Here is a 25,135-nt window from a genome sequence, read left to right as displayed (position 1 = left end):
GTAATTTCCGGCGCATATAGCCGATGATGTGCGTGGACTGCAACTCATCTCAAAACCAGCCTCTTACTAATTCACCATCACGTTCTTTGGATAGCACGGCGCCCGAGTCGCTTTAACTCCATCGTCCATGTAGCCGACGGACGGAATCGTCATCCGCTTTCTTTCCATCTTTTTTTCCCGGCATTCAACATTATCATCATGCCGCGCCGCAAGCTCTCGGCCTCGGCCGACTCATCATCACCGGTAGCGATGACCACTACCATGGCTGACGACGGCGACAACAGCAGCACTCCGCTCCTTGCCCCATCGTCTCCTTCCGACCCACCACAACAACCCCAACCTTCCTTTTCTTCTTCTTCTCCCTCCTCCTCCTCTTCCTCCTCCTCCTCCTCCTCCTCTCCTTCCAAGCCCACCCGCCCGGAGATCGAAAGCCAGTCCTTCACCGCCCGCGGCGTCGTCGTCGGCCTCGCGGTCGGCACGGTCATCTGCTTCTCCAACATGTACTTCGGCCTGCAGACGGGGTGGGTCAGCACCATGACCATGCCGGCCAGCCTGCTGGGCTTCGGCATCTTCCGGCTGCTGCGCGCCCACTTGGGCGAGCTGCCCTTCTCGCCTGTCGAGAACGTGCTCGTGCAGACGGTGGCGGGGAGCATGGCCATCATGCCGCTGGGCTGCGGCTTCGTCGGCGTGTTGCCCGCGATGAACTACCTGCTCAAGCCGGAGGAGCAAGGGCCGATCCAGCTCGGGCTGGGGAAATTGGTGCTGTGGAGTCTGGGCTTGTGTTATTTTGGTGTCGTGTTTGCTGTACCCCTCAGGAGGCAGGTGATTATCCGCGAGGGGCTGAAGTTTCCGAGCGGCTTTAGTACAGCCGTGTTGATTAGTGTGTTGCATGGCCAAACTAGGGATGGAGATGGGGATGGGAATGGGGATGATGGTGATGATGATGGGAGGAGAGGAACGCCGGCGGGGTTTGCGAGCCTGGCCGCTCCTGCTGCGGGGCAGCTCCAGCAGGTTCAGGCGATGAGCGGGGACGGGGAGGCGACGCGGAAGGCGGAGTCCTGGCGGCGCAATGTGCGGTTGCTGTTGGCGTGCTTCTTTGTTTCGGGCGTTTTTACGTTTGCGACGTATTTCCTCCCCGTGCTGAGAAACATACCCATTTTCGGGTCGGTCGCTGCCAGCGCTTGGCTCTGGACGCTGAACCCCAGCCTGGCATACGTTGGGCAGGGCATCATCATGGGGCCCGCTACGACGATCCACATGCTGCTGGGTGCCGTTGTCGGCTGGGGCATCCTCTCGCCGCTGGCCAGGAGCAGAGGATGGGCGCCCGGTCCGGTGGGCGATTGGGAAACGGGCAGCAAGGGCTGGATCGTTTGGGTGTCTCTGGCCATCATGCTTGCCGATGCCGTGGTCAGCCTGGGATATCTCGCGTACCGTTCGGCGAGGCAGTACCTCCCCCAGTTGCGAGAGGCCGTCGGCTTTCGACTGCTGGGACGAAGACCGCATGCCGGGTACACGTCCATCAACGCCGAGGCCCAAGACGGCGATGCCGCGGACCACGACGGCAACCCGCTTCTCGGCGAACTCGAAGAGGAGAAAGACCGTGACGATGCGCCCGTTGACCAGCAGATCAGCGACCGGGTTGTCGCCGTCGGCTTGGTCCTGTCTATCGTCTTCTGCATCCTGTGCATCCGCATCGTGTTCGGCAACCTTGTGCCGCTGTACGCCAGCGTCACGGCCGTCTTCATCGCGCTCGTGCTGAGCATCATGGGCGTGCGGGCCATGGGCGAGACCGACCTGAACCCGGTCTCGGGCATCAGCAAGCTTGCCCAGCTGTTCTTCGCCCTGATCATTCCGCAGTCGAACAAGTCGAGTGTCTTGATCAACCTGGTCGCCGGTGCTGTGTCCGAGGCGGGAGCCCTCCAGGCGGGCGACATGATGCAGGACCTCAAGACGGGACATCTGCTCGGTGCCGCGCCCAAGGCACAGTTCTGGGGTCAGGTCATTGGCGCCACTGTGGGGGCTGTTGCCAGCGCCTTCATTTACCGGCTGTATACAGCGTGAGTTGTCTCTCTATTCGACCTCTCAAGCATCTTACTCGTTTTAGCGACGAAGGGCTGACCACGACTCCCCTACCCAGCGTCTACCAAGTCCCTGGCGACCTGTTCCAGGTGCCCACCGGTTACGTCTGGATCTTCACCGCCCGCCTGGTCACCGGCAAGGGGCTCCCGCCCATGGCTAAGGAGTGGGCTGTCGGGGCTGCCATGCTGTTCGCCGTCGCAACAGCATTGCGGACCCAGCATGTTGGCAAACGCTGGCACGCGCTGATCCCGGGCGGGATTGCCGTTGCTGTAGGCATGTATAACGTCCCGTCGTTTACGTTGGCACGGACGGCCGGAGGTCTGCTCAGCTGGTGGTGGAGGTCGGCTATGGGGTGGCAGGAGACGCCGCTGATTGTGCTGGCATCGGTGAGTGTTTCTCTCTCTCTCTCTCTCTCTCTCTCTCTCTCTCTCTCTCTCTCTCTCTCTCCCCCTCCCCCCTCTCTCTTTCTCTTTCTCCTCTCTTCTCTCTCTTATGCTTAGGTATGGTAAGGCGAGCAGACTGCTAACGACTACAATGACTAGGGGTTCATCCTTGGCGAAGGCTTCTTGAGTATTGTCAATTTGATCATGCAAAGCGCTGGCGTTCCGCATCTTGAATAGGTAGCGCACGTTTGGCGGATTTTGAGCAGGTATGGGCTGGGCTGCATCAACACGGCGTTCCGGATGTACTAGACTAGCTACGGATCTACCTTGGATATATTACTGGCTTCTCGGGGGATGAAGATAATCAAGATGATAGACCAGGCTGCCCCTTCTGTTTAGTTGTGGTGACCATCGGCGGCCATACACTTCCCGTTTCATCTATTAGAGTGTCTACATCCCCCTGAGTCTCAGTGCAGCAACCATGTCTGGCTCTGTTTGTCCCCGCCCTCGACGCCCCAGGTCACTTTGATGTTGAGGCCGCGGGCATGGTCCTCGGGGATGGCATAGCGGATCTCGCCCATCAGTTTCTTTCCCAGCGCAACCTCAACCTCCTTCGCCTTCTCCTTGTCGATAAGAAACAACCCCTGTCGCCAGTGCGTCTCGGTGCCAAACGGCCCTGTGGTGAAGGCCACCCGCTCGCGCCCAGTAGCAGCAGCAGCGGCGGCCCACTGCTTGGCTGTCAACGTCGCCTCGACCGCCTCGTTCCGGCTCTCGGCGAAGAAGCAGTCGAACCACACCAGAAACCCGTCCAGGACGTCCTCGGCCGTGTCCGACAGCGTCGTCTGCCACTTGTCCTCGAATGCCAGATCCTCCGCTTTCGCCGTGTGCAGGTCCAGCATCCGGAACGCGGTCGGCTCGCCGCAGACGGCGTGCGCGGGCATCACCGTCATGCGCACGTCCGTGTGCAGGCCTTCCTGCATGGCGCGCATGTCGAAGCCGTACACGTCGCGCCAGAACCCGATGTTCTCGGCGACGTAGTCGGCGTCCGACACGGGCGCGATCCACATGCTCGCGTGGCTGGGCACCAACAGGCCGTCGGGCTTGAGGTAGCGGTCGCGCGCGAAGAAGACCGACGGCAGCATCGCCTCGTACAGCAGGCAGTAGCCCATCCACTCGGACACGATGATGTCGACCGAGTCCACGGGGAGCGCCACGTCCTCGATGCGGCCGCGGATGCACGTGATGATGCTGTCGAGCCCGTTGTGGAACACGTTGGCGCGCGCCTTGTCCAGGATGGCCGAGTTGTCGACCGCCAGCACTTTGGCGGCGCCGGCTTTGGCGCAGAACATGGACAGGATCCCCGTGCCGCAGCCGATGTCGAGCACCGTCTTGCCCGCGAACAGGTGCTTGTTGCTGTAGATGAAGTCGCGGTAGGCTTCGGTGCGCACCGTGTCCTTGAGCATTGTCTCGTGGATGTCTATCATTTGGGGCAGGGGTTAGACGACGTAAGCTGGCTTGTAGGTATGCTTGATTCAGGGCGGCAGAATTCGAGAAGGAAAATTAGACCTGGTCTCACCGTTGCTGGCATACGACTCGAAGTAATACGCCGAGTCATCCTTCTTCTTCTCCTCCTTCTTCTCCTCCTGATTCTTCTGCGAGGAGGAGGCGCCCTTCTCGCTTCCCTCATCCACGCCCCAGCGCTTGTCGAGCGTCTGCTCGACAGCGAGCCGGTAGTTGGTGAACTGCTTCGCCAGCTGCTCGAGCTCGGCCTGCAGCTGCGCGTTCTTCTGGAGGAGCTCGTCCACGAGCGGTCCCTCGCCGTTGCCAGCCTGCGTCTGCGCCTGCGTCTGCGCCTGCGCTGGTGTCAGAGCGTCTCTTCCCTTCTCCAGCCCGGACTCAGGCTCAGGCTCAGGCAACTCATCCAGACAGAAGATCAGCGCATCGTCCTCGAGCACGGGGATCAGCAGCTTGTCGTCATCCAGATGGCTTGCCGTAATCTCCGCCGGCAGCGCCACGTCCTCTTTCACACTGCGCCGGACTGCTCGCCACCGTCAGCATTCCATCTATGACAATATTGGCAATAAAAGCACTAGGTACCTGTAGAAGAAACTCACCGAAATTGATAAGCCGCACACAGCCATGGAAATCCAAACCCAGCCGATCCCGCACTCCCAGAAAGTCGAACCCGAATGACTCCTTGCAGTACGCCAGCATGGGCAGCGCGTCCGCGAAGGTCTTGTCATCTAACAACGACACGACCGATACCACCTCCTGCTCGTCGTCCTCGTCCTCGTCGGCGGGCTTGGTGAGCCAGTCCTCGTCGTTGTCGGACGTTGAGACGGACCCGGAGTCCGAGCGGGGGTAAGCTTCCGCCATCCTGGTAAGGGTCTTTCACTCTTGTGTAATAAAAATGAAGAGGCAAGGGGAAAATGAGTCCAGTGGCCAGGGGAGTTCAAGCCAATAATGAAACTGTAGAGAATTTGTCACAAAAGTTTTGAGCTTAGCTGTACGGTTCCTAGCAATGCTCGTTTGGGAAGTTTTCTTGAGTTTTTACATGTACTTATCCAAGTGTGGAGCTAAAATTCAGTTTGCGTTCTGAGGATGTGCGGGGAGACTTCGGCGGCTTTTGTTGCGTCACTTTATGTGGTATATATACTGTAGTACAATACATACCGGGTGCCTGAATAGGTATGCAGCACCGGACACGCAAGTCCTGATGTGTGATGCATCTGTCTAGGAGGCCGTAGACCTCGTTGACACGCCCGCCTGGTTTGCATGCCGTAACCTGTGTCTGATGCCTGATTCTGAAACCCAGATCGATGTGCGAGGAGAGGTCCTTGCCATAGAGCTGGACATCTTTTACACACAAGGTCAAAACCCCCCCTTGTAGGCTTCTGCCTAGTCCTCCTGCCCTTCTTCATCCTGGCCCTCGTCGCCCTCCTCTTCTCCATCAGACACCTCCTCGCCTAACGCCTTGAGCCGTTCCTAAAACCACACCGTCAGTCTGGAAAATGCCGGCACCACGGCACCACCAGGGCACTCACCTTATACTTGGTCACTTTCTCCTCCAGATCCCCAAAGACCATCAACATATCATCCAGCTCGCTCTGCGCATTCTTGCGTTCTTCCTCCTTCTGATCCATCCTTGCCCTCGCCTCCTTCGCCTCCCGCTCCATCCTCTCCCTGCACCCTCTCAAATCCTCCTCCGCCTTCCGAGCCCTCTCCTCCGCCTTCTTCACCTCCTCCTCCTTCGCCCTTACTCGCCTCTCCACCTCCTCCACCCTCTCGTCCTTCGCTTTGACCTCCGCCTCTAGCTGCCCTATCTTCGCCTCTGCCGCGCCGCGGGCCTTGTCCGCCTTCATCAGGTCCACCTCCAGCCTGCTGATGGTCGCCTTGAGATCGGCCTTCTCGGCCTCCGACCGCCTGCGCACGCGCTCCGCGTCCTGCTCGGCGCTCTTCTGCACGGCCTCGATCTGCCGCTGCAGCTCCTCCTCGCGCGCCCGGAGCTTGCCCTGCTGCGCGCCGACTTCCTGGGCGTGACTGCGCTGCACCGAGGCGAGCTCCTGCGCGTGGGCACGCTGCAGCGCGTCGTTGACCGTCTTCAGGCGGGCCAGCTCGGCCTTGGAGCGGTGGTGCTCCTGCTGTTCGTGCGTGAGCTGGCGGGTGAGGTTCAGCGTGTTCGCCTCGGCGGCCTGGATGGCGCTGTCCTTGCTGGCGAGCTGCGCGCGGAGGGCGTTGGTTGCCTCGTTCGCCCGCGCGACGTCGGCGGAGAGGACGTCCTTGGTCCGCCGGTGCGCAGCTTGTTCTGCGGTTAGCTGTTCTGCGAGCGAGGCGGTTTGGGCTTGAGCTTCTTGCAGCGCTTGGCATGTCTCGGCTACTTCGGCGCGCAGCGAATCGACCAGCTGCCGGGAGACGCCCTTTTGGACGCCGTTGGTGATGACGGACGTTTCGGAGTCTGGGTCGCGGTCGATGGCGCGCAGGATGCGGCTGTAGTTGTCTTTGAAGAACTCGACGAACGTGTCGTCGAAGTAGACGTCCGGGAGTCTTTGGTCCAGGCTCGGCTCCAATTTCTGGGGGATGACCTCGTGGTCCCTCATCAACGGGTGTGACCGCAGTCTCGACAGCTTTTCGACATAGCGATCACGGCCCATGCGTGACATGATCATCTCCCGGACCTTCGCCCGTGGGACCGGCGAGTCCTTGGTGGAGAACTCGTACACAACACCCGCCAGCATCGCGCTTAGTCCCTGCACCATGATATCCCCGTTGGGATTCTCGATTGCCGCCTGGATCAGCCCCTGAAGGTTGGTAAACTCGCCCAGGAAGTCGTTCACCCCCTCGAGATCCTCGAATAACCAGCACAGCAGCAGCATCAGGTAGGCGATGCTGATGCGCGGGTCGTCCGACTTGGCAACGCTGCTCAAGAGGTGCGCTGTCATGGTCTGGATACTGGTGACCACTTCTTCACCGCTGGCCTCGTCGCCTTCCGTGACACTCATGGCCAACGCTTTTGTTTCGGGGTTGTCGTGCACGAGATGGAGCATGAGCACCGCAGCGAACCAGTACCGGTAGGGATCTGCCGTGACCATCTCCGGCGCCGGTCGGAGGAGGATGGTGAGGACATTGGTAAGGTCATCAGCATGCGCCCTGTGCGTCCGGACCGCGTGGTCCAGGAAGTGCATTCGAATCTCGGCGTGCCTGTAGAAGTATGCTTTGAGACAGGCACAGGCAGCCATCCGCAGGTCAAAAGCCGGCAACGAGCTCACCGCCAGGATGAGATCCAACAGTCCGTCAATGACATAAACCCTCGGAACGCCGTTCTTCTGAACACCATGTCCGTTGGCGACCGGGTCCGCGAGCGGCGACGGTACTTGCAGACCAGCAAACAGCGCCTGTACCTTGTCGTTTCCTCTGATCATGTCTGCGCAGGCTAGAAGCGCTTCGGATTTGATCGGCAGTTCGGCGACATGGGAGAAGGCAATCTGCAACGTGTTCTCTAGGACCGGCGGCCCACGTCCACGGCCACGCCCGGCGGATAGCAAGTCGCCCAGGAAGGCCTCCTGGTTCAGGGCGGTTCCTGCCGCCCCCGGCACAAGGAACAGCCGTAGGACGGCGAGCATGGCGTACACATTCCTGTTGCGTTGTACCTCTACCCATTCCGCAACCTCCTGTCCGTCCTTGCTCTCCTTGTACGCGTCCCTCAGAAGCCGGCTGGTCTCCGCAACGAACCCCATGTCTCTGAACATGGTCTGGTTCAGGGGGTTGAGCCGGAGCAGGTTGGCCAGCAATATCAGACAGTCCTCTACAACCCTCGCACCGCCTGCCAGACCGCCTTCCTTGGAGAGGATCTCGAAGATTGGCGCAAAGCCCTTCTCGAGCGTGACCAGGTTCTGGATGACGTTGGACGTCGGGGTGAGGTCAGTGAGCAGACCGACGGCCTCATCACGGATGGCCTCCCTCGGGTCCTCGAGGACGGCCACAAGCCGGGGAATGCCGTCGTTCGTGTTGACGATGCATTCCTCGGTCCTCTCCGTCCGCGCAGACAAGATGGCCGACAGCAGCTGTAGCGAGTAGAGGCGGGAGTAGAAGTCGGGCCGGTCGGGCCCCAAAAATCCCAGCAACAGAGCAATGTTCTCATGGCGCTGCGTGAACTCGTCAGCCACCCACAGGGCAATCTCCTCCGAAGCCTCGGGGCTGTCCGGGTCCGGGCTGAACAGCATCAGCAGCGTCTCCAGCGCTACCTTGACCGTGTCGACATCCTCGCCGTCGCGGCTGAGGCTGCCGATCAAGCTACGCAGGGCGCCCGACGCGACCGAGGCTGGATACTGCTTGGCGAAGCTGCGCAAGCCCAGGATCGCGGCGCGGCGGTCCTCGAGGAGCGTTGCCGTGGCCAGGCGGTTGCTGAGCACCGGGATGGTCTCGCTCACTGACTGCTTGGCCGGCGCCGTCGTGATAGTCGAGAACATGGACATGGCGTCGGTTGCGGTCGGGGTCGGCGAGGGCGAGGGCGAAGCCGCGGGCGGTTACCTGCCATGGAGGAGCATCGGCTTCTGCTGTGCGAACGGAAGTACCCGACGGAGCGTCTTCGTCGGACGTCGTTTCTTGGACCTGTCTGGGCCTGGCGCAGACTTGGTTCCGCTGCTGGCGCGAGTGGACAACCTGGAAAGTGTATGGAATGGAAACCACTGTATCCGTAATGATCCGTGTCACAGGCCCATGTCTGCAGTGAAGCTCTCCAAAATAGAGTGGGGCTAAAGGCCTGCCCAGTGTAATCACTGTAATGACGGAAACGGCTGATCCGTATATTACCGTACTGTACAAGTACTGCACAAGTGCACACCGTCCTCAGCGTTGGCCCCACTTACCTAGAAACGGGATTTTAGTCGAGCGCCTTGCGAAACCTCTCTCTTCTGTTCCCGCCACTGGAAACTCATCACCGCACGTCGCTTTCCTGGCATTCCGGTCTTTCTAGCAGTGACCGCATTCCAGTCATTTTGGAATCCGGAACAAAAGTTCGGAATATCGTCCCCTGCGACTCACAAGAGGCAGAAGAAACGATCCGGTTCGCCTTTGTTTGGCTGTTTTCACACTTCCGCGTCGATGCGACTTGGACATCTTCTCTGCGACACAATTCTCCTTACCTCGACCACGTTTCTCTGAATAAAACTCATGTGCACAAGCGTAGTGTCGCCTCCCATCACGAATCCGTATCGAAGTCTTCGTTCTGCAATACCAGTCCCTGGCTAGTCGCGCGCGCCCACCGCTCTGCCGATTTTTTGGCCTGCTGATACTTCCGAGGATCGCTCACCATGGGTATTCCGGCTGCCTTCCGGTGGCTCTCCACCAAATATCCCAAAATCATATCTCCCGTCATGGAGGACAAGCCGACCGTTCTGGAAGATGGCACTGTCGTCCCGGTCGACACGACACAGCCCAACCCCAATGGCGAGGAGTTCGACAACCTATACTTGGACATGAACGGCATCGTTCATCCGTGCTCCCACCCCGAGGACAAGCCAGCACCCCAGGACGAGGAGGAGATGATGCTTGAAATCTTCAAATACACAGATCGCGTCGTTAATATGGTCCGCCCCAGGAAGCTGCTCATGATTGCTGTTGGTACGTATCACCCTCCGTTAGTACGTGCTTGATGACCACCCAGAAGCTAACCTTATGACAGATGGTGTTGCGCCTCGGGCCAAGATGAACCAGCAGCGCTCCCGTCGATTTCGCGCTGCCCAGGACGCCAAGGAAAAGGAGGAGGACAAGCAGCAGCTACTTAAGATGCTCAGGAAAGAAAAAGGGAGTACTCAGAAGGAGGAGCCGGTCGAGACTGTCGTCAAGAAGGCGTTTGATTCCAACTCGATCACGCCAGGCACCCCGTTCATGGACATCCTTGCAGCAAGCCTGCGATACTGGTGCTCTTACAAGCTCAATACAGATCCCGCGTGGGCGGAGCTGAAGGTCATCATCTCGGACGCCACAGTCCCCGGTGAAGGCGAGCACAAGATCATGGAATTCGTCCGCTCGCAGCGCAACTCTCCTGAGCACGACCCTAACACCCGCCACGTGATCTACGGTCTGGACGCAGACCTTATCATGCTTGGTCTTGCCACCCACGAACCCCATTTCCGTGTCCTCCGCGAGGATGTCTTCTTTCAGGATGGCAAAGCCAGGATGTGCAAACTCTGCGGCCAAAATGGCCACAACGAGAGGGAGTGCAAAGGTGAGGCAAAGGAGAAGAACGGCGAGTTTGACGAGAAGGACAAGGTTGTTACCCTGAAGCCCTTCATCTGGCTTCATGTCTCGATCCTGCGTGAGTATCTTGCCGTTGAGCTGAATGTCCCCAATCTTCCCTTCCGCTTCGACCTTGAACGCGCCATCGACGATTGGGTCTTCATGTGCTTCTTTGTCGGAAATGATTTTCTGCCTCACTTGCCTGCCCTCGAGATTCGGGAGAACGGTATCGATACCCTCACGGCCATTTGGAAAGACAATCTCCCTGTCATGGGTGGATATGTGACAAAGGACGGGCATGTGGATCTCGACCGCGCGCAGTATATTCTGAGTGGCCTCGCGAAACAAGAGGATGCCATCTTCCGGAGGAGGAAGGAGACGGAAGACCGGCGAGAGGCTAGCTTCAAAAGGCGCAAGCTCAACAATCAGCAAGGTAATGGCAGAGGGGGCGCCCAAGACTCGCCGCTCAACGGCAGGAAACGCAGAGGGCCACCGGAAGCCAATGGGCCGCCGCCGGGGATGAACCTGTTTCCGGTTACCAGCATCCCTAAGCCGGTGTCTCTGATCACTCACGATATGGTCGTGAACCGCCGCGCGGTTGATCAGGCCAATGCGGCCAACAAGAGCGCCGCCAGTGTGCTCAAGAGCCAGATACAGGGCCTGATGTCGCAAGTCCAAGAAAAAGCTGATGGCGACGAGTCCAAGAAGGAGGAAGACGGGTCAACCAAGTCTCCGCCTTCGGCCTTGGGCAAACGCAAGGCGGAACTCATAGCGGACGACGCTGACAGTACCGCAGAGGCTCCCTCCGATCCCGAGACGCCCGTTGCCTCGGCCGATGAGGGCCCCGTCGACACGGTTAGGCTCTGGGAAGAGGGTTACGCCGACCGGTACTATGAGCAAAAGTTCAAGGTGGATCCCAAGGACATTGCCTTCCGGCACAAAGTTGCGCGGGCGTATGTCGAGGGTCTGGCCTGGGTGCTGATGTACTACTTTCAGGGCTGCCCCTCGTGGGAATGGTTCTATCCTTACCACTACGCTCCCTTTGCGGCCGACTTTGTTGATCTGGGCAAGATGAAGATCAACTTCGAGAAGGGCAGGATATCCCGTCCGTTCGAGCAGCTCATGAGCGTGCTTCCGGCGGCCTCCCGCCATGCCATTCCGGAAGTATTCCATGAGTTGATGACCAAAGAGGACAGTCCCATTGTCGACTTTTACCCGGAGGAGTTCGAGATCGATCTGAACGGTAAGAAAATGTCATGGCAGGGTGTGGCCCTTCTGCCCTTCATCGAAATGCCCCGACTGCTGGCCGCCATGGAAACAAAGTCGCACCTTTTGAGCCCCGAAGACCAAGCCCGCAACACCCCGGGCAAAGACGTGCTTATTATTTCCGATGCTCATCCGGGTCTCTATGAGGATATCACGGCGCAGTTCTACTCCAAAAAACAAGGCAACCCCATGTTCAAGCTGAATCCCAAGCGGAGCGGTGGTCTCAGCGGTAAGGTCGAGAAGATTGAGGGCTACGTCCCGCACGGCTCGCTCGTCTACCCGCTGGAGAGGAACACCATGCCGGACGTCGACTACGACCGTTCTCTTAGCGTGCACTACTACATGCCGAGCAGTTCCCACACCCATAAGTCGATGCTCCTTCGTGGCGCGAAGCTGCCCACACCTGCTCTAACCAGAAGCGACATCGAAGACCTCAGGAGTAAGGGGCAAAGGTCTGGGAGAAGCTACGGAGGTGTGCCCCTGAACAATGGTGGTGGGCGGCAGGGAGGCAGAATCAACTACGCAGGCGGCCCTCCTCAAGGGCGAGGGGGACGCGGTGCCCCGGGATACCAGCAGCAGGATCGAGGTTATGGTGGGGGCTACGGCAACGGATATGGTAACGGGTATGGTAACGGGTATGGCGGTCAACAGCACTACGCCCCTCCGCCGTCATGGCAACCACCGCCGCCCGGCTATCCCGGGTTTGGCATGGGGGTTCCGCCGCCGCCGCCGCCGGCTCATTTCTCCGGCGGCGGCTACGGCCAGGGGTACGGCGATCATGGATATGGTCAAGGCTATGGCGGTGATCGACGGTATGTGCCTGCATCCGGACCGCCTCAGTCGAATTCGTATCGTCCGCCTCCGCCGCCGGGTCAAGATCGGCGCTACGATAATAGATACGATAACCGGGACAGGGGTTATCGCGACTCACGGGGGTATCGGTAGTCGGGGTTGGAAAAGTGGTTAGGATTGCTTCTGCTTTGCTTTTAAGTTGTGTATAACCTTGTCGAATCAGTTTGTGTTGGTCCTTTGATCTGATACTATGTCAAGAGAATGGTTTTGCGTTTTGTATGTACCCATGGACTACATTGTAGTGGGGATTACTCGACGCCTCGAGCGAGCGAACTGGACTGGCATACCTACCAGGTACCTACTATGTATTGTTGTAGATGCCGTACCTTACCTACCAAAGTCAGGCCGTCGCCGTCAAGCACTGGCAGGTCCAGCAGGCGGCATCCCGTTGCATAGGAACACGGTAGCACTATTGGAGAGGGTCACATTGTGGCGTTTCTCTTACTGTGCAGTACTCCTCGATGCAGCCCACAAACCCAAGTTGGGGTAGACGATATGGGACGGGGAACCCAAGGTCGGTTTTTTATTTTATTTTTTAATTTTTTATGACAACTGTACAAATACATCTATTTATACCTAAGGTACCTTAGGTATCCTCAGTGCCGGTGAGACCTTAAAGTACATAAGGTACCTATATTGCACGGAGTGGCCGAGTATAGGTGCCCTAAGACTCGGTAACTTACCTGATGTACATACCAGGTAGGTAGGTACGTCCGAGTCCTGTTCCTAGATGTAGAAATCGTGACCCCTGAGATGAGCGGTGGAGCTGTCCAGAGCTCCAGCTTGGCTGAGCTTGGGAGTTGCAGGCATCCCCGCGCTCCCCCGCCTTGGCTTGCCGCAATCCGCAATCCGGCAGAGTGTGTCCGGTTGTGTAGCAAAAACCTCCACGCCCAATCCCCGAACCCTTTTCGTCTCATCGCCAACATCTCTCACCTTGCGCGGCTGCCGCAGGACCGGCTTTCCGTGCGTGCAACTGCACCCACGCTGCCGTCCCAACATCTACACATATCCCCCGCCGACGAGGGTCCGCCGTGCGGTCCAGACGCCGTCGACCTATCCCATAGGAAACTAAATCCGAAAAAAAATACTCGCGGGATCTAATCATGAGAAGGCGCCGGCCGAGCCCTGTCCTCGTCAACGCACAATGAACGGCGATGCGGACTTGGTGCAATGCCTGGTGGACAGGCTCACTACGAGAGTGCGTGCTTTATTACTGAAGCTCTCCAGGGCCAATTGGCCCCGCCCCTGTCGGCATGCTGACGATCTGCTTACCTGCTTTCGCCCCCCCAACAGCTCCCCCACCGCACCGGCACGCCGACCCAGGACCTCTCCCAAGACGACATTGTCTCCATTACGCGCGCCACTCTCGTGAAGATCAGCGCCTGCTCGTTCAGTATCGTCCTCGACGCGCTTCTATCGCTGCTCGAGGATCTTGCCCGGCCGCACAAAACCGTCTTGTCCCACCCGCCACATGTCCTCCTCTCAGAGCTCTACGTCCTCGAGCTCATTGCCGACTGCTGCGCCAGCAGTTGGTACCGCCTGAAAGGCTCCGACGACAGGTTGAGTTCTCTTCCCGTGCCCGAAGCGCCTCTGTCCCCCGCGCAGCGAGCCGCCTTCTACCCGCCCGAGGGCCTCAGCGATGTGCAGCTCACTCGCATCTTCGAGGTGGTCAAGGTGCTGTTCGAGCCCATCCCGGATGGCTACACGCTCCCAGCCAGAGCAATACTCGACGACTCGTCCACCGAGCGCATACTAACCCCTCCCCCCGAGGAGCCCTCGCGCACACCTCTCTCCAGCTCGTCCAGCGAGCCGCCGGAGACGAGGAGTCTCCTCCAAACACATGCCAGCGCAATCGAGGCGCATGTTAAGCTGATAACCGAATATGTGACGGCGTCGAGCTGGTCCAGCGCTTTCGAGTACTTCCGCAATGTCACGTACGCGGCCCGTAGCGACTTGCCGGCGAAGGGCAACCCCATCAGCACCGCGGCTGCAGCCGAGGAAGAACGCGCGGCGCTCGTCATGATGCGCACCGTCTCCTATTTGTGGGCCGACAGTCAGAAGCTGAGTCTCGTCATCCAGGAGTTCTGCTCCAGCTTCCTGCACTTCCGCAAGTCCATCCAGAACACCATCGCCGTCGTTGTGCCGCAGTTGATCACCCGCTGGCTTGACCGCCATCCGGCCGAGTTCGTCCGCCTGCACTCGGACCACAGCCCCAGGCGCCGCGAGAATGCGCCCGATACTCTGTTTGATATGGCGCTCACGATTGGAAATAACGGCCAGCGCAAGGCCCTGCTGTTTCCGATGCAGATGGCGCTCCTGTTCCTGCAACCGGACGTGTTCGAGGTGGCCAGCAACCTGCGCGAGTCGAAAGGCTCGGGCATGGTCAAGAAGGTGCAGTTTCTGGACGGTCTGCGGAAGGCGCTTAGAAACCGCAACGAGCAGGCTGCGTATTGCCTCGTGCTGCTGCTCCGGGTGGCCAGGCATTTTGAAGGAGAGAGCGACTCGGCGCTGATGAGCTATGCCATGGATGTCCAGGATGAGGTGCGGGATGCCGTCTTCAGGCGGTTCCCGCCGGGCGCAGACGGCGTGCTGTACGAGCAAGACATCATGACGGCCGCCTTTGTCTCGGCGTCGCACCTCAACTTTGAACACGCTGTCGAGTCGCTTGCCGTGTCTTGCCTCTCGTCCTCTGCTCCGCACAGCTTCAAGATTGCCGTCATCCAGGCATGTGCCCACTTTGCGCGGCTGGCAAACAGCCAGAAGTATCAGCCCCTCTTCACTGCCACAAGCGCCTTCATCCAGGCGCAGTTACAAGTATGTAGAACCAACCCCCAAACCCCCTTTCCGTCTGTCCGCGCGGCCTTGCAGTCACTGACCGCCCTGGAAAAGACGTTCTCCGAGCTCCTGGCCGAGGGATACGTCGACGAGCACGCCGTGCAGAAGAAAGTGGTGGAGAGCGGCCCCTCCATCAGCATGGTGTGCAACATCCTCAACTTCCTTGACGCCTCGCCCATGACCCTCTTCGAGGGCCCGCCCATGGACAGGACTGAGCGAGACAACTTCTACGAGGAGAATCTGCAGGCACTCATCTCGTGCATCATTGCCGCCGACGAGTCCGTCAGGCGGCTGGCGACCGGCGTGGTCAAGCGCCTCTTCGCGAAGGAACAGGTCCTCTCGACGCTGAGGGCATCCAAGGGCCTGGGGTCCAAGGCATTCAAGACTAAGTTCTGGCGGCTGACGTATGTTCTTTCGAAAGGGCCATTGATCGCGGGAAGTCAGGAGGGCTAACAAAAACAGGTCGCTCATTTTGATATCGATATGCGACAGGGCGAGACTGCCCTGTACCGCTGAGGGTCTCAGGTCTATCAACGGATATCTCGAGTCCAGGTTGCTCCTCCTGACGTCGATACCAGTGCGTAACTTGGCCCCTGAGCTTTCCCGAAGGGGCTCGCGTTGACAATGAACAGGAACTCGGCCAGATCACGGAGGACATTCCCGAGCGGACTGCAGCATCCAGCAAGCTGGAGACGCTCCTTCTGGTGTCGCTCTGCTCGGCCGACATGGAGGCCTGCCAGATGGTGACGTCCTGCATTGGGACCTTCCTCGACGAATGCCGCCTCATCGACACTGCTCCCGTGACGGCGAAGTCGTCCCTCACTCTGCTCCGCAACGGCGACATCTACGGCGAAATCTCGTCGCGGGACTTCAGGTTCACCGGGATCGTTGCGTTCCAGAAGAGAAACCGAGGTCTCTTGAGGCGGATGGCGTATCCCAGCACCGGCATTCTCGATGCGTGGGAGCTTGTCTTTGACCGGTGGCTGCACCTTTCCAAGGATATCTCGCAGGCGAACGGCGACGCCATCACGGAGAGGATGGTGGCCGAGTGGCGGAACTATTCCGGATTCCTGGCCTCGCTGGGCGGCATCTGCACGGCGGAACAGGCTGTCAACCTCGAGGAGCCCGCTCTCAGCGGGCTGAGATGGATCGATCGCCTGTCGTCGGGTAGCCACGAGGAAGCACTCCTGACCCGCTATCTCCGGCTGAGCATCCAGCTGCTTGCCTGCGCGAACGTCCGGATCCGGGAGACGATGAGAGAGGTCCTCTCCAGCGAGGTGCCCCCGTCGCTCTTTCAGCCCTTGTTCAAGGCACTGGAGGCAGAGCTCGACGTGCTCTTCACCGGCGCCCTCGAGCCGAGCATCAAAGGCCAAGACAGCGAGATCGTCTTCGCCGAGCAGTCGGCCTCCCTCCTCAAGGCTCTCGTCGAGCGGCTAGACACGCCTTCCGACCACGGCGCAGCATCCAGTCTCCATCTGGGCGCGCTGTGTCTCAATTTCGCCAGGTTCCTCAGCGGCATCTCCGACACGCCGAGCAGTCTCCGGGTCAAGATCAAGATCTGCCAGCTGACCGAGGCAGTCAGCAAGCGCAAGGAGCAGCTCAACCTGCGGGACGACGTGCGCATCCGCAACCAGGTGCTCGAGCACGTCTTCGGCTGGATTGCCCGGCCGCGTTCCCCGCGCGGCGACAATGGGTCCCATACGAGCGGCGGACGGGACGAGATGTCGCGCGTCCAGCGCGACCTGGACAAGGCCTGCCTGCGCGCCCTCGCCACCATCACGTTCCGACTGCCGCTGCAGCCCAGCGACGGGCAGACAGATGCCGGGACGAGCGAGCTCAAGTCGCAGATGTTCCACCAGTACTTCAACCGCTTCCTGTCGCTGCTGAACATGGAGTCCGGCGGGCCAGACCTGGGCCGGATAGGCGACCAGCAGCACGGCTACTACGGCCAGCAGCATTTCGGCGCGAGCGCCAGCGCGGTCGTCTCGGAGGCCTCGACGTCGGACCTGGCCATCACGATCCTGTCCAATCTCCTCAGCGCCAACATCGACGTGGGGCTCAAGCACTCGCTGAGCATCGGGTACCACGAGAACCCGGACATCAGGACCGCCTTCGTCAGGGTGTTGTATAACATCCTGGTGCAGGGGACAGAGTTCAATAACCTCAGCGATGCGGCAGTCAGCGAGAAGTACGATGAGTTGCTGGAGCTGCTGATCAGCGATCCGGGCTTGGCGACGGCCATGAGCGCTGTGTGTCCCAGCCACGAGGTCGACGAGTTGTCCATCTCGCTGCTGAACATCTTCGAGGCCCGGGGGCTGAGCTTCGCGCTGTTTGAGGCTTTGATCAAGCAGGAGGTTGAGGAGACGGAAAACGAGGCGGAACTGCTCCGACGGTCGTGCGTCCCCACCAAGATGTTGTCCATCTACGCCAAATGGAAAGGAGGCGGCTACCTCAGGGACACGCTCCAGAACGTGGTGGAGCGGCTCATGGCGACCTCCAAGGACCTGAGTCTGGAACTGGATCCCGCGAGGGTCAGCTCGGTTGAAGAGTTGCAGACCAACGCCGAGCATCTGCAGATCGTTGCGAAAGTCTTTATCGACCAGATCTGCTACTCGGCACCGCAGGTCCCAGTCTCGTTCCGCAGGATTTGCAGTATCGTACGTCTTGACCCAACCACTCCCACATTTCCCATCTCGCGCCAAAGTTCGGAACTGAGCTGACAGCTGCAGATCTCGGACGCGGTCGTGGAGAAGTTCCCGGAGTCCAAGTACACGGCCGTCGGGGCGTTCATCTTCCTTCGCTTCTTCTGTCCTGCGATTGTCGCTCCGGAAGTCGAGGGCTTGGTATCCAAGCCGCCGTCCAAGGAGATGCGTCGTGGACTGCTGCTCATCGCCAAGGTCGTTCAGAATCTGGCGAATAACGTGCTATTCGGCGTCAAGGAGCCGTACATGCTACCCCTTATGAAGTTCTTGACAGATAATATCTACAAGATCACGACATACCTGCGTGAGATTTCGGTGAGTTCGCTGAGTGCTTTGGTTGGTTCTTTGACGGGACATGCTTTTCCGTCTGGCTAACAAGACACGCAGATCCCGCCGCCACCAGCGCTGGACGATGCGGCTGTCGTCAACCCCGAGTCATTTGACTTCGGGTCTTGCGTGGCGCTCCACAGATTCCTGTACGAGCATTGGGATCACGTCCGCCAGCGGCTGGCGTCCAGGGAGAGGAGAGACTTCGTGCGGTCGCCAGCCGATTCTGCCCGGAGCCGGTCGCCCGTGCTGGAGCCCCTGAGACACCTCATCATGAATCTCGGCCCGCCGCCGCTGGCAGTGACGTGGAATCGGCCGCAGATCTCGGCAAATAGCCCACCGGCCTACTCGCGCTTCCAGGAGTTCATGCTCCGCAACGCCTTCCGCAGCACCGAGTCGTTCCTCACGTCCCGCGCCGTGTACGACGGCGGCGAGAGCAAGGACGGGCTGTCCATCATCTGCATCATCCTGCGCAACATTGACGGCGAATCGATTGACTACGACACCCTGCTGTACTGCTACTTCAGGATCGCCAGCCGGCTGTGGCACCGCCCCTTCGGCCTCCTCATCGACGCCACCTGCTACAATGGACAGAACGAGCCCAAGGACGAGCTGTTCCAGAAGCTGGAGCTGCTGACGCCCAAGGAGCTGTCCCAGCAGCTCTCGCGGATCTACGTCTACAACATGAACAGCACGTGCAAGAAGTGCTTCCGGCGCGTGCTTCGACTGGCGTCCAAGAGCGAAGCCAGCGTCTTCAGCCCGGCGAATGTCGAGTACCATCTCATCGGGAGCCTGCAGGACCTGCAGACGCACTTCCATCTCAGCCAGCTGCATCTCCCCAAGGAGACCATCAGCGTGGTGACGGACACGCGCTATGTCTTCCAGCCGATCACGCGGCTGTCCAAGTCCAAGGGCAAGATCGACGTCGTGATCAAGGTCGGCAGCCAGTTCGTACAGATCACCACCACCAAGAAGCAGGAGGTGCCCGGCTTCCGGCTCAGCACCACCGTCAACGACATCTTCCGCCTCGGCGACGTGGATGAGGCGCCCACGTCAATCCAGACCGAAGACGACTCCGCGTTCGGCATCCGGGCCGACAACGGCAAGATCGTCATGTACTTCACCAGTCCGAAGAAGACGGACGTCCTCCAGGCCATCCGCGCGGCGAAGGCGAAGTATGCCAAGGACACCAGGGCGGCCAAGTCGTTTGAGCGGCTGATCCGGCCGCAGGACGTGCCGGGGACGCTGCTGAACCTGGCCCTGACCAACCTGGCCACGCCGGATCCGGTCCTGAGGCTGTCGTCGTACAACCTGCTGGGCGCGTTGTGCAAGGCCTTCAAGTTCACGGCGGCGTCCCAGCTCATGAGTGCGAGGGACCTCTCGGTGCCGCTGGACCCGTCGCAGTTCATCATCAAGATCAGCCGGAGCCTTGCCGAGACGGAGCCGCAGCTGACGGCGGATTTCCTGAACGAGTTCTTCGTCGGGTGGGACAGCTTCCTGGACGAGCAGAAGCCGCTGAGCCTGGCGTACATGGCGCCCTGGATCCCCGGGCTGCGCACGTCGCTGCTGGCAAGCGAGCCCGAGAGCGACAAGGCGAGGGAGAAGACCGCCGCCCTGTTCCGGAAGCTGATCGATGTCGCGCTCTCGGACCCGACGCTGACGTTTGCGCTCGAGCAGTCGGTCTGGCCCGTCATCTACCAGGACGAGGTGCTGCTGGACATACTCCTGGACGAGATCATCAAGGCGGCGCTGAGCCTGGGCTTCGACGACGACCAGACCGAGACGCTGACGTCGATCGCCAGCGCCATCGGCACCGTCACGCTGAGGGGGAAAGTCATGTCGCGCCTGCGGAAGGCGCTCAACCGGTCCTCGCTGCGGCCGACCAAGTATCTGCCGGACAACGCGGTGTGGAACGAGATCTGCGTGCTGCTGCAATTCTGCCTCGCGCTGTCCTTCGACAGCGGCGTGCAGGCGCAGCTGTACCTGCCCGAGATCTTCCACATCGTCACGATGCTCGCCAACACGGGCATGCCGGACGTCCGGGTCGTGGTCCACCGGCTGCTGATCAACACGATCCACTCGGCCTGCACCTCGTTTTCCCTGGACGAGAACCGGCTCAACAAGCTCCGGGCCACGCTGGAGACGCTGTCGGATCCAAAGAGCGACATCTTCGTGAACTCGGTGACCTTCATGCGCGATGGCGCGTCGATATCGACGAACCAGGAGGCCGGGCCGACACTGGCTGCGACGGAGAACCTCGCCGCGATGCTCTTCGACACGTGCGCCGTCGCCGCGCCTTCCGTCGACGTCGCCAACGCCTGGCGGGCGCGGTGGATGAGCCTCGTCGCGAGCACGGCCTTCCAGAACAACCCGGCCATCCAGCCGCGCGCCTTCACCGTCATGGGCTGCCTCGCGCGCGAGGAAGTCGACGACGACCTGCTGTACCAGGTCCTCGTGGCGCTCCGCAACAGCGTGGGCCGCTTCGGCGAGGACAGCAACAGCGACATGCTGGTCGCCATCGTGACCTCGCTGTCCAAGATGATGGCCAAGCTGCCCTCGGCGTCCCGCTACGGCGTGCAGCTCTTCTGGCTGGCCACGTCGCTGCTGCGGCTGGTCCCGCCGAACCTGTTCAACTGCACCGCGCTGTTCCTCGAGGCCGTCCTCACCAACATCAGCACCACGGGCGACATGCGCGGCGCCGACAACATGGTGCCCTACCTGCTGCAGGGGCGCCAGCAGCTCGACGAGGCGGCCCTGCCGCTCGACGAGGCGTACGGCATCCACTTCAACGCCGAGAACTTCCACTACGCCGCCTGCGCGTGTCTGGTCCGGGGGCTGACGGATAGCGTCACGAGATCCACGGCGCTGAGGGTCCTGTCTACATTCTTGGAGATGACGACCCTCGGTAGACATGGCGGCGACCTGGATGCTGGCGACGGAGCCGCCGCCGCCGCCGAGAGAGACATTCACTACGTCATGTCCTCCCCCTACATGGCGCTCATTCTGGCGCGCACGTCCTCGGCCGCCGAGCTGCGCGAGCACCTCTGGGCGGCGGGCATCAACATCAGCTCGGCGGCGCTGTCGGACCCCGGAGTCCTCAGGGCAGAGCAGGACCTGGCCCAGTTCAAGGACAAAGACCTGCTGCTGAACACCGCGATTGAGCTCGTCGACTTTCAGTATCTGGACGACGCGGTCCAGAACAGGAGTCTGCAGTGGCTCAACCGGGTCGCCTTGGCGCGGCCGGGGGTTGTTCTGCATCTGTACGTCTTCAGCATTTTATTTCGCGATTATCTTGGATTATTTTTTTTTCTTTTTATTTCCTTTTTTTCAGTTTTCTTTTTTTTCTTTCTCCGGGTCACTATTAACGTCGTTGGCTAGATGCCCCCCAATCGTCTCCATCCTCGACGACGTCCTGCTGCACTGCCAGTCCTCGGCCACGCTCGAGGCCGCGCACACGCTGCTGCAGACGCTGACGTCCAACTCCAAGTTCTCGGGCGCGCACGAGAACTCGGCCGCGGCGCTGAACGACCTCCTCGAGGACATGGGCTTTGCCGGGCTCTGGCGCAGCTGCTCGTTCAACCTGGCCAGCACCGAGCAGCAGGACCGGACGTGCTTTGCGCTGACCGAGAAGCTGATTGAGGTGAGTTCTCCTACCTGGTACCATGGCTACTTTTGGCTTTGAAGAAAAGTGGTAGGCTAACTTGCGTGCTCTGTAGCTTACAATATTGAGCGGTTAATAGCCCCTTGGGCCTGGGAACTGCATCACTGAACCAGATATTTGTTTTTTTCTTTGCGGTTTCAACTCTAGCCATTCACGGTCCTCGTTCTCTTTTCGAGCATCCGACTTTTCTTCTTTTCCATGAGCTGTTTTCCTTTCTCCTTCCGGAGTAGAGAGATACCGATGGAGTTTAGTCGCAAGCGGTTGCATCATTTCGGGGAGCCAGCGCCTTGGGCGGTGATAGGTACCGTACCGTGGCTAAGGTAGTTACCTCACTGTTTCTCTTGCCGGCCATCCTTACTGCGTAGACCTGACTCATCCGGGGTCACAGTGCGAACTAGGTGAGAACGCTTCGTACTGTACAGAAGCTAAACCCCCTGTCGCCCCACATTAAGACCCTGATGTGACCTACGTCAGAGCACTCAACTTCCGGCTTGCACCTATCATGTCTTTCGGCCAAGTCCATCCCAAGCCATGGAAGGCCTAAGCAAGCCATGAAGCCCCATCGAATGGGACATCATCCTGTAATTCGTACACTACACTAGGAAGGTGTGGTAGGTTCAGCTAAACGTCTTCCACCGCTCCAAAGTGGGGAAGCCCGTGCAAGATCTCTTGCTCGGGTTTGGCTGTTGTGTGAGGTGGCTCCATCTCCAGTTCTCAACTGCATGCGGGTCTGCATGCAGACGATAAGGGTCTGACGTCGGCTATGCCACGTTCCTGCGTCATTCAAAAGTAATGACTTGCAGAATATGATGCCATGAGAAGACCCTGAATACACGCTCAGACGTAGCATACCGTACACTAAAACCAGATCTGGGAATGATGAATCATGGAAACGTCACTCAGTCGGCAAATCTGTACGAATGATGGAGAGAACACGCAGCCATCATGTTCATGGAATGATCTAACCTTTTTGATGCCCCCTCTCTCCATGTCATGTCGTGTGCTAAAGTATGTACAGTATGAGTCCCCCGTTCTCGCCCATGGCTGCCTCCAAAGATTTCCAAACCCCGATCTAACCGGCCCACCCCAGTGACAATGCATGCTAGTAGAAACACCAATCCCATTCTAGTAGAAACAATAATTTCAAAGTCAAACAGCCCGATTTTCGAAAGCTGAGCCAAAATGCTGATCTAAAGAGCCATGCCGAGAATGCCAGGTCCGAAATGCGATGCCCGATAAGACAAAGGAAAAAAAGGAAGCGAAGAGAAAACAAGTTATACAAATCTTTTTTCCTGAACCCGTACTTCCAACGCTCCAATCACCCGTTGGCATCGCGTTTGCGCCTTCTGGCGTTCTTCTCGGCAAGCCCCGGGTACTTGTCGGTGTGTTGGTGCTTACGGTGACGGCTCAAGGCGTCACCGCGGCTGAACCACCTGCCGCAGATTTCGCACGTCGCCTTCTCTTTTCTCGCGTGTACCGTGTGCTGGTGCCGGGTAAGATCGTAGGGTCGGGAGAAGCTCGTTAGGCAATTCTCGCCCGTGACCGGGTTCGTTTCGTAGCACACGTGCGGGCCGCTTTGCGACATGCCTGCCTCGCGGGCGTTGGAGCCACGGGCACCGGAGCGGTGGTGCTGCTGATGCTCGGTTTTTTTGTGCACCTGCAGATCCTGCTTGGTCATGAAGCGGCGAGGGCATCCGCCGTACGTGCAGGTGTACAGGTTGGCCGTGCTGGGCCCGGGATTGGTGGCCTCTACCGAGCCCGTCGGCGACCTGTGGCTCATGGGCGTCAGAGGCGTAAGCCCCGAGCCAGACGCCACAGGAACGTTGCTGCCGAACTGGAACGCAGCTTGTTGGGAGAGTGCGTTCGGTGTTGCGTGTGTGAAAGGGCCATGCTGCCACGTTGGGCCTTGATACGCAGCCTGCCCTTGCGGCGGGAAGGCGGGAATCGTGGTGGGGGCCGGAGTGACGTCCAGGTACTCGCCCGGCGGCGAGAAAGCCGGATTGGCGTCCAGGTACTGGTCCGGCGGCGAGAGAGTCAAGGTCGACGGTGTTGATAATGCCGAAGGCTCATGGTACCAAACATGAGCATCGAACAACGAAGGCTCGGACCACTCCGGCTCACAGCCTGAAAGGGACGGTAGGGACCACTCCTCCAGCTGTGAAAGTTGTCCGTCATGGTGCTGAGTGGGTGCGATGTAAGCCATTGCGATCGATTTTTGATAGTTGGATTAAAAGATTACTCAAAAGGATAGGTATTTTCTATAAGTTGTTTGATGTAAGAGGGTTCGAGACTCGCGAGTAAGGATAGGATCCGGTGGCCGCTATATAGCAGAGGGCGAGGCCACCGGACCAACCCCAGCAGGGACCTCTCGCAAGTGCATCCTCCATTCCCCACTCATTCTGTGTTAAACAGATGCCCACGCTTACAGCTGGTAATGACCGTGGACGTCGTACAGTAGTGGTGTGTTCTTCACACTTTATTCACCTCACTACGTCATGCTGGACGCTTGAGACCCTGCGCTAAGCCTTGATTGGCAGCACTTGCAGGGTCCCGGTCCATGTCCGCTGAGCGTTGCATGTACTGTACGGGCGCACTGTATAGTGTGGCAGCCACTACCGTACGCGGGAGGGTGTGTTACTAGTACCAGGTACCTAGCACTGGAGGGAGAGTGACCTCCGAGCCAATCAAGATCACCGCGAGTCAAACAGAGTCGGACTCGGAAACTTCGACTCCGTTTCTCGCCGGTCTGCTCTTTGTTCCTATCCCAGCAATCCCACGAGAAGTATTCGGCTTCCTTTGCCGATGTGCCTAGGCTCGAGCTATTACTATGTACCTGGTAGTCTAGCATGGAGCTATTATCGGACAGCGCCCTGCACCTGTCACGAGACGTGGTGCGCTATATCGTCTTTTGTCCCGTGATAATCACATGGACGTTAAACAGCAAGTGCTGTTCCAATTGGTTGTAGGCAGACGCGTACTGCGGAATGCTTACATATCGAGGGAACCTATAATGGTCCGTGCGAGTCAGCGTTCCCCATCCCTCATGTTGGACATGTGACGGGCAAGCGACAACGGGGTGTTCCAACTGCTTCTACGAATTGACAAAGAACATTCCCACCATTGCCGACACCTAAGCAGTTAGGCTCTTAGGTACTTTTCACGAGACTTTGAGCGACATAGCATTTGCATTAGGTTGGTCAGACCTCTTCGCTTGGTCGCGCTGTAGTGTAGGTATGGTACTACGGGAGTGCACGGACTCGGCGATATGACTTTTCTTATTCCCGCCTCGGATT

At 59.2% G+C, this 25,135-nt stretch overlaps 6 protein-coding genes across 6 annotated transcripts; 3 read left to right on the top strand and 3 right to left on the bottom strand.

The window, feature by feature from the left end:
- Window positions 1-68: 68 nt before the first annotated feature.
- Window positions 69-2,818, top strand: B0T15DRAFT_418625 (OPT oligopeptide transporter protein-domain-containing protein). Its single transcript, XM_062865509.1, has 3 exons — window positions 69-2,057; window positions 2,138-2,465; window positions 2,622-2,818. The coding sequence occupies exons 1-3, from the start codon at window positions 199-201 to the stop codon at window positions 2,697-2,699; spliced, it is 2,265 nt and encodes a 754-aa protein (XP_062720279.1). The 5' UTR covers window positions 69-198; the 3' UTR covers window positions 2,700-2,818.
- B0T15DRAFT_575930 (S-adenosyl-L-methionine-dependent methyltransferase) lies at window positions 2,819-5,063 on the bottom strand. The gene is made up of 3 exons (XM_062871007.1): window positions 4,577-5,063; window positions 4,039-4,500; window positions 2,819-3,939 (listed from the first exon to the last, which is right to left on the bottom strand). The coding sequence occupies exons 1-3, from the start codon at window positions 4,836-4,838 to the stop codon at window positions 2,930-2,932; spliced, it is 1,734 nt and encodes a 577-aa protein (XP_062720278.1). The 5' UTR covers window positions 4,839-5,063; the 3' UTR covers window positions 2,819-2,929.
- On the bottom strand, window positions 5,064-8,681 carry B0T15DRAFT_536675 (p115 like vesicle tethering protein). The gene is made up of 2 exons (XM_062869567.1): window positions 5,507-8,681; window positions 5,064-5,447 (listed from the first exon to the last, which is right to left on the bottom strand). Exons 1-2 carry the CDS (start codon window positions 8,432-8,434, stop codon window positions 5,361-5,363), a joined length of 3,015 nt encoding a protein of 1,004 aa, XP_062720277.1. The 5' UTR covers window positions 8,435-8,681; the 3' UTR covers window positions 5,064-5,360.
- Window positions 8,682-8,863: 182 nt separating this feature from the next.
- Window positions 8,864-12,822, top strand: B0T15DRAFT_436950 (XRN 5'-3). The gene is made up of 2 exons (XM_062865837.1): window positions 8,864-9,581; window positions 9,643-12,822. The coding sequence occupies exons 1-2, from the start codon at window positions 9,272-9,274 to the stop codon at window positions 12,408-12,410; spliced, it is 3,078 nt and encodes a 1,025-aa protein (XP_062720276.1). The 5' UTR covers window positions 8,864-9,271; the 3' UTR covers window positions 12,411-12,822.
- Window positions 12,823-13,181: 359 nt separating this feature from the next.
- Window positions 13,182-22,371, top strand: B0T15DRAFT_575927 (uncharacterized protein). Its single transcript, XM_062871006.1, has 9 exons — window positions 13,182-13,515; window positions 13,611-15,131; window positions 15,207-15,556; window positions 15,615-15,729; window positions 15,785-17,809; window positions 17,882-18,169; window positions 18,242-21,441; window positions 21,560-21,821; window positions 21,898-22,371. Exons 1-9 carry the CDS (start codon window positions 13,462-13,464, stop codon window positions 21,916-21,918), a joined length of 7,836 nt encoding a protein of 2,611 aa, XP_062720275.1. The 5' UTR covers window positions 13,182-13,461; the 3' UTR covers window positions 21,919-22,371.
- A 425-nt stretch (window positions 22,372-22,796) lies between these two features.
- On the bottom strand, window positions 22,797-24,383 carry B0T15DRAFT_536670 (uncharacterized protein). The gene has a single exon (XM_062869566.1). It carries the CDS (start codon window positions 24,043-24,045, stop codon window positions 23,161-23,163), a length of 885 nt encoding a protein of 294 aa, XP_062720274.1. The 5' UTR covers window positions 24,046-24,383; the 3' UTR covers window positions 22,797-23,160.
- Between the last annotated feature and the right edge of the window lie 752 nt (window positions 24,384-25,135).

Source organism: Chaetomium strumarium (assembly GCF_033439665.1).
Source record: "Chaetomium strumarium strain CBS 333.67 chromosome Unknown B0T15scaffold_5, whole genome shotgun sequence".
NCBI lineage: Eukaryota > Fungi > Ascomycota > Sordariomycetes > Sordariales > Chaetomiaceae > Chaetomium > Chaetomium strumarium.
The sequence above is the reverse complement of the archived record's forward strand: the minus strand, read 5'-3'. Positions and strand labels throughout refer to the sequence as shown.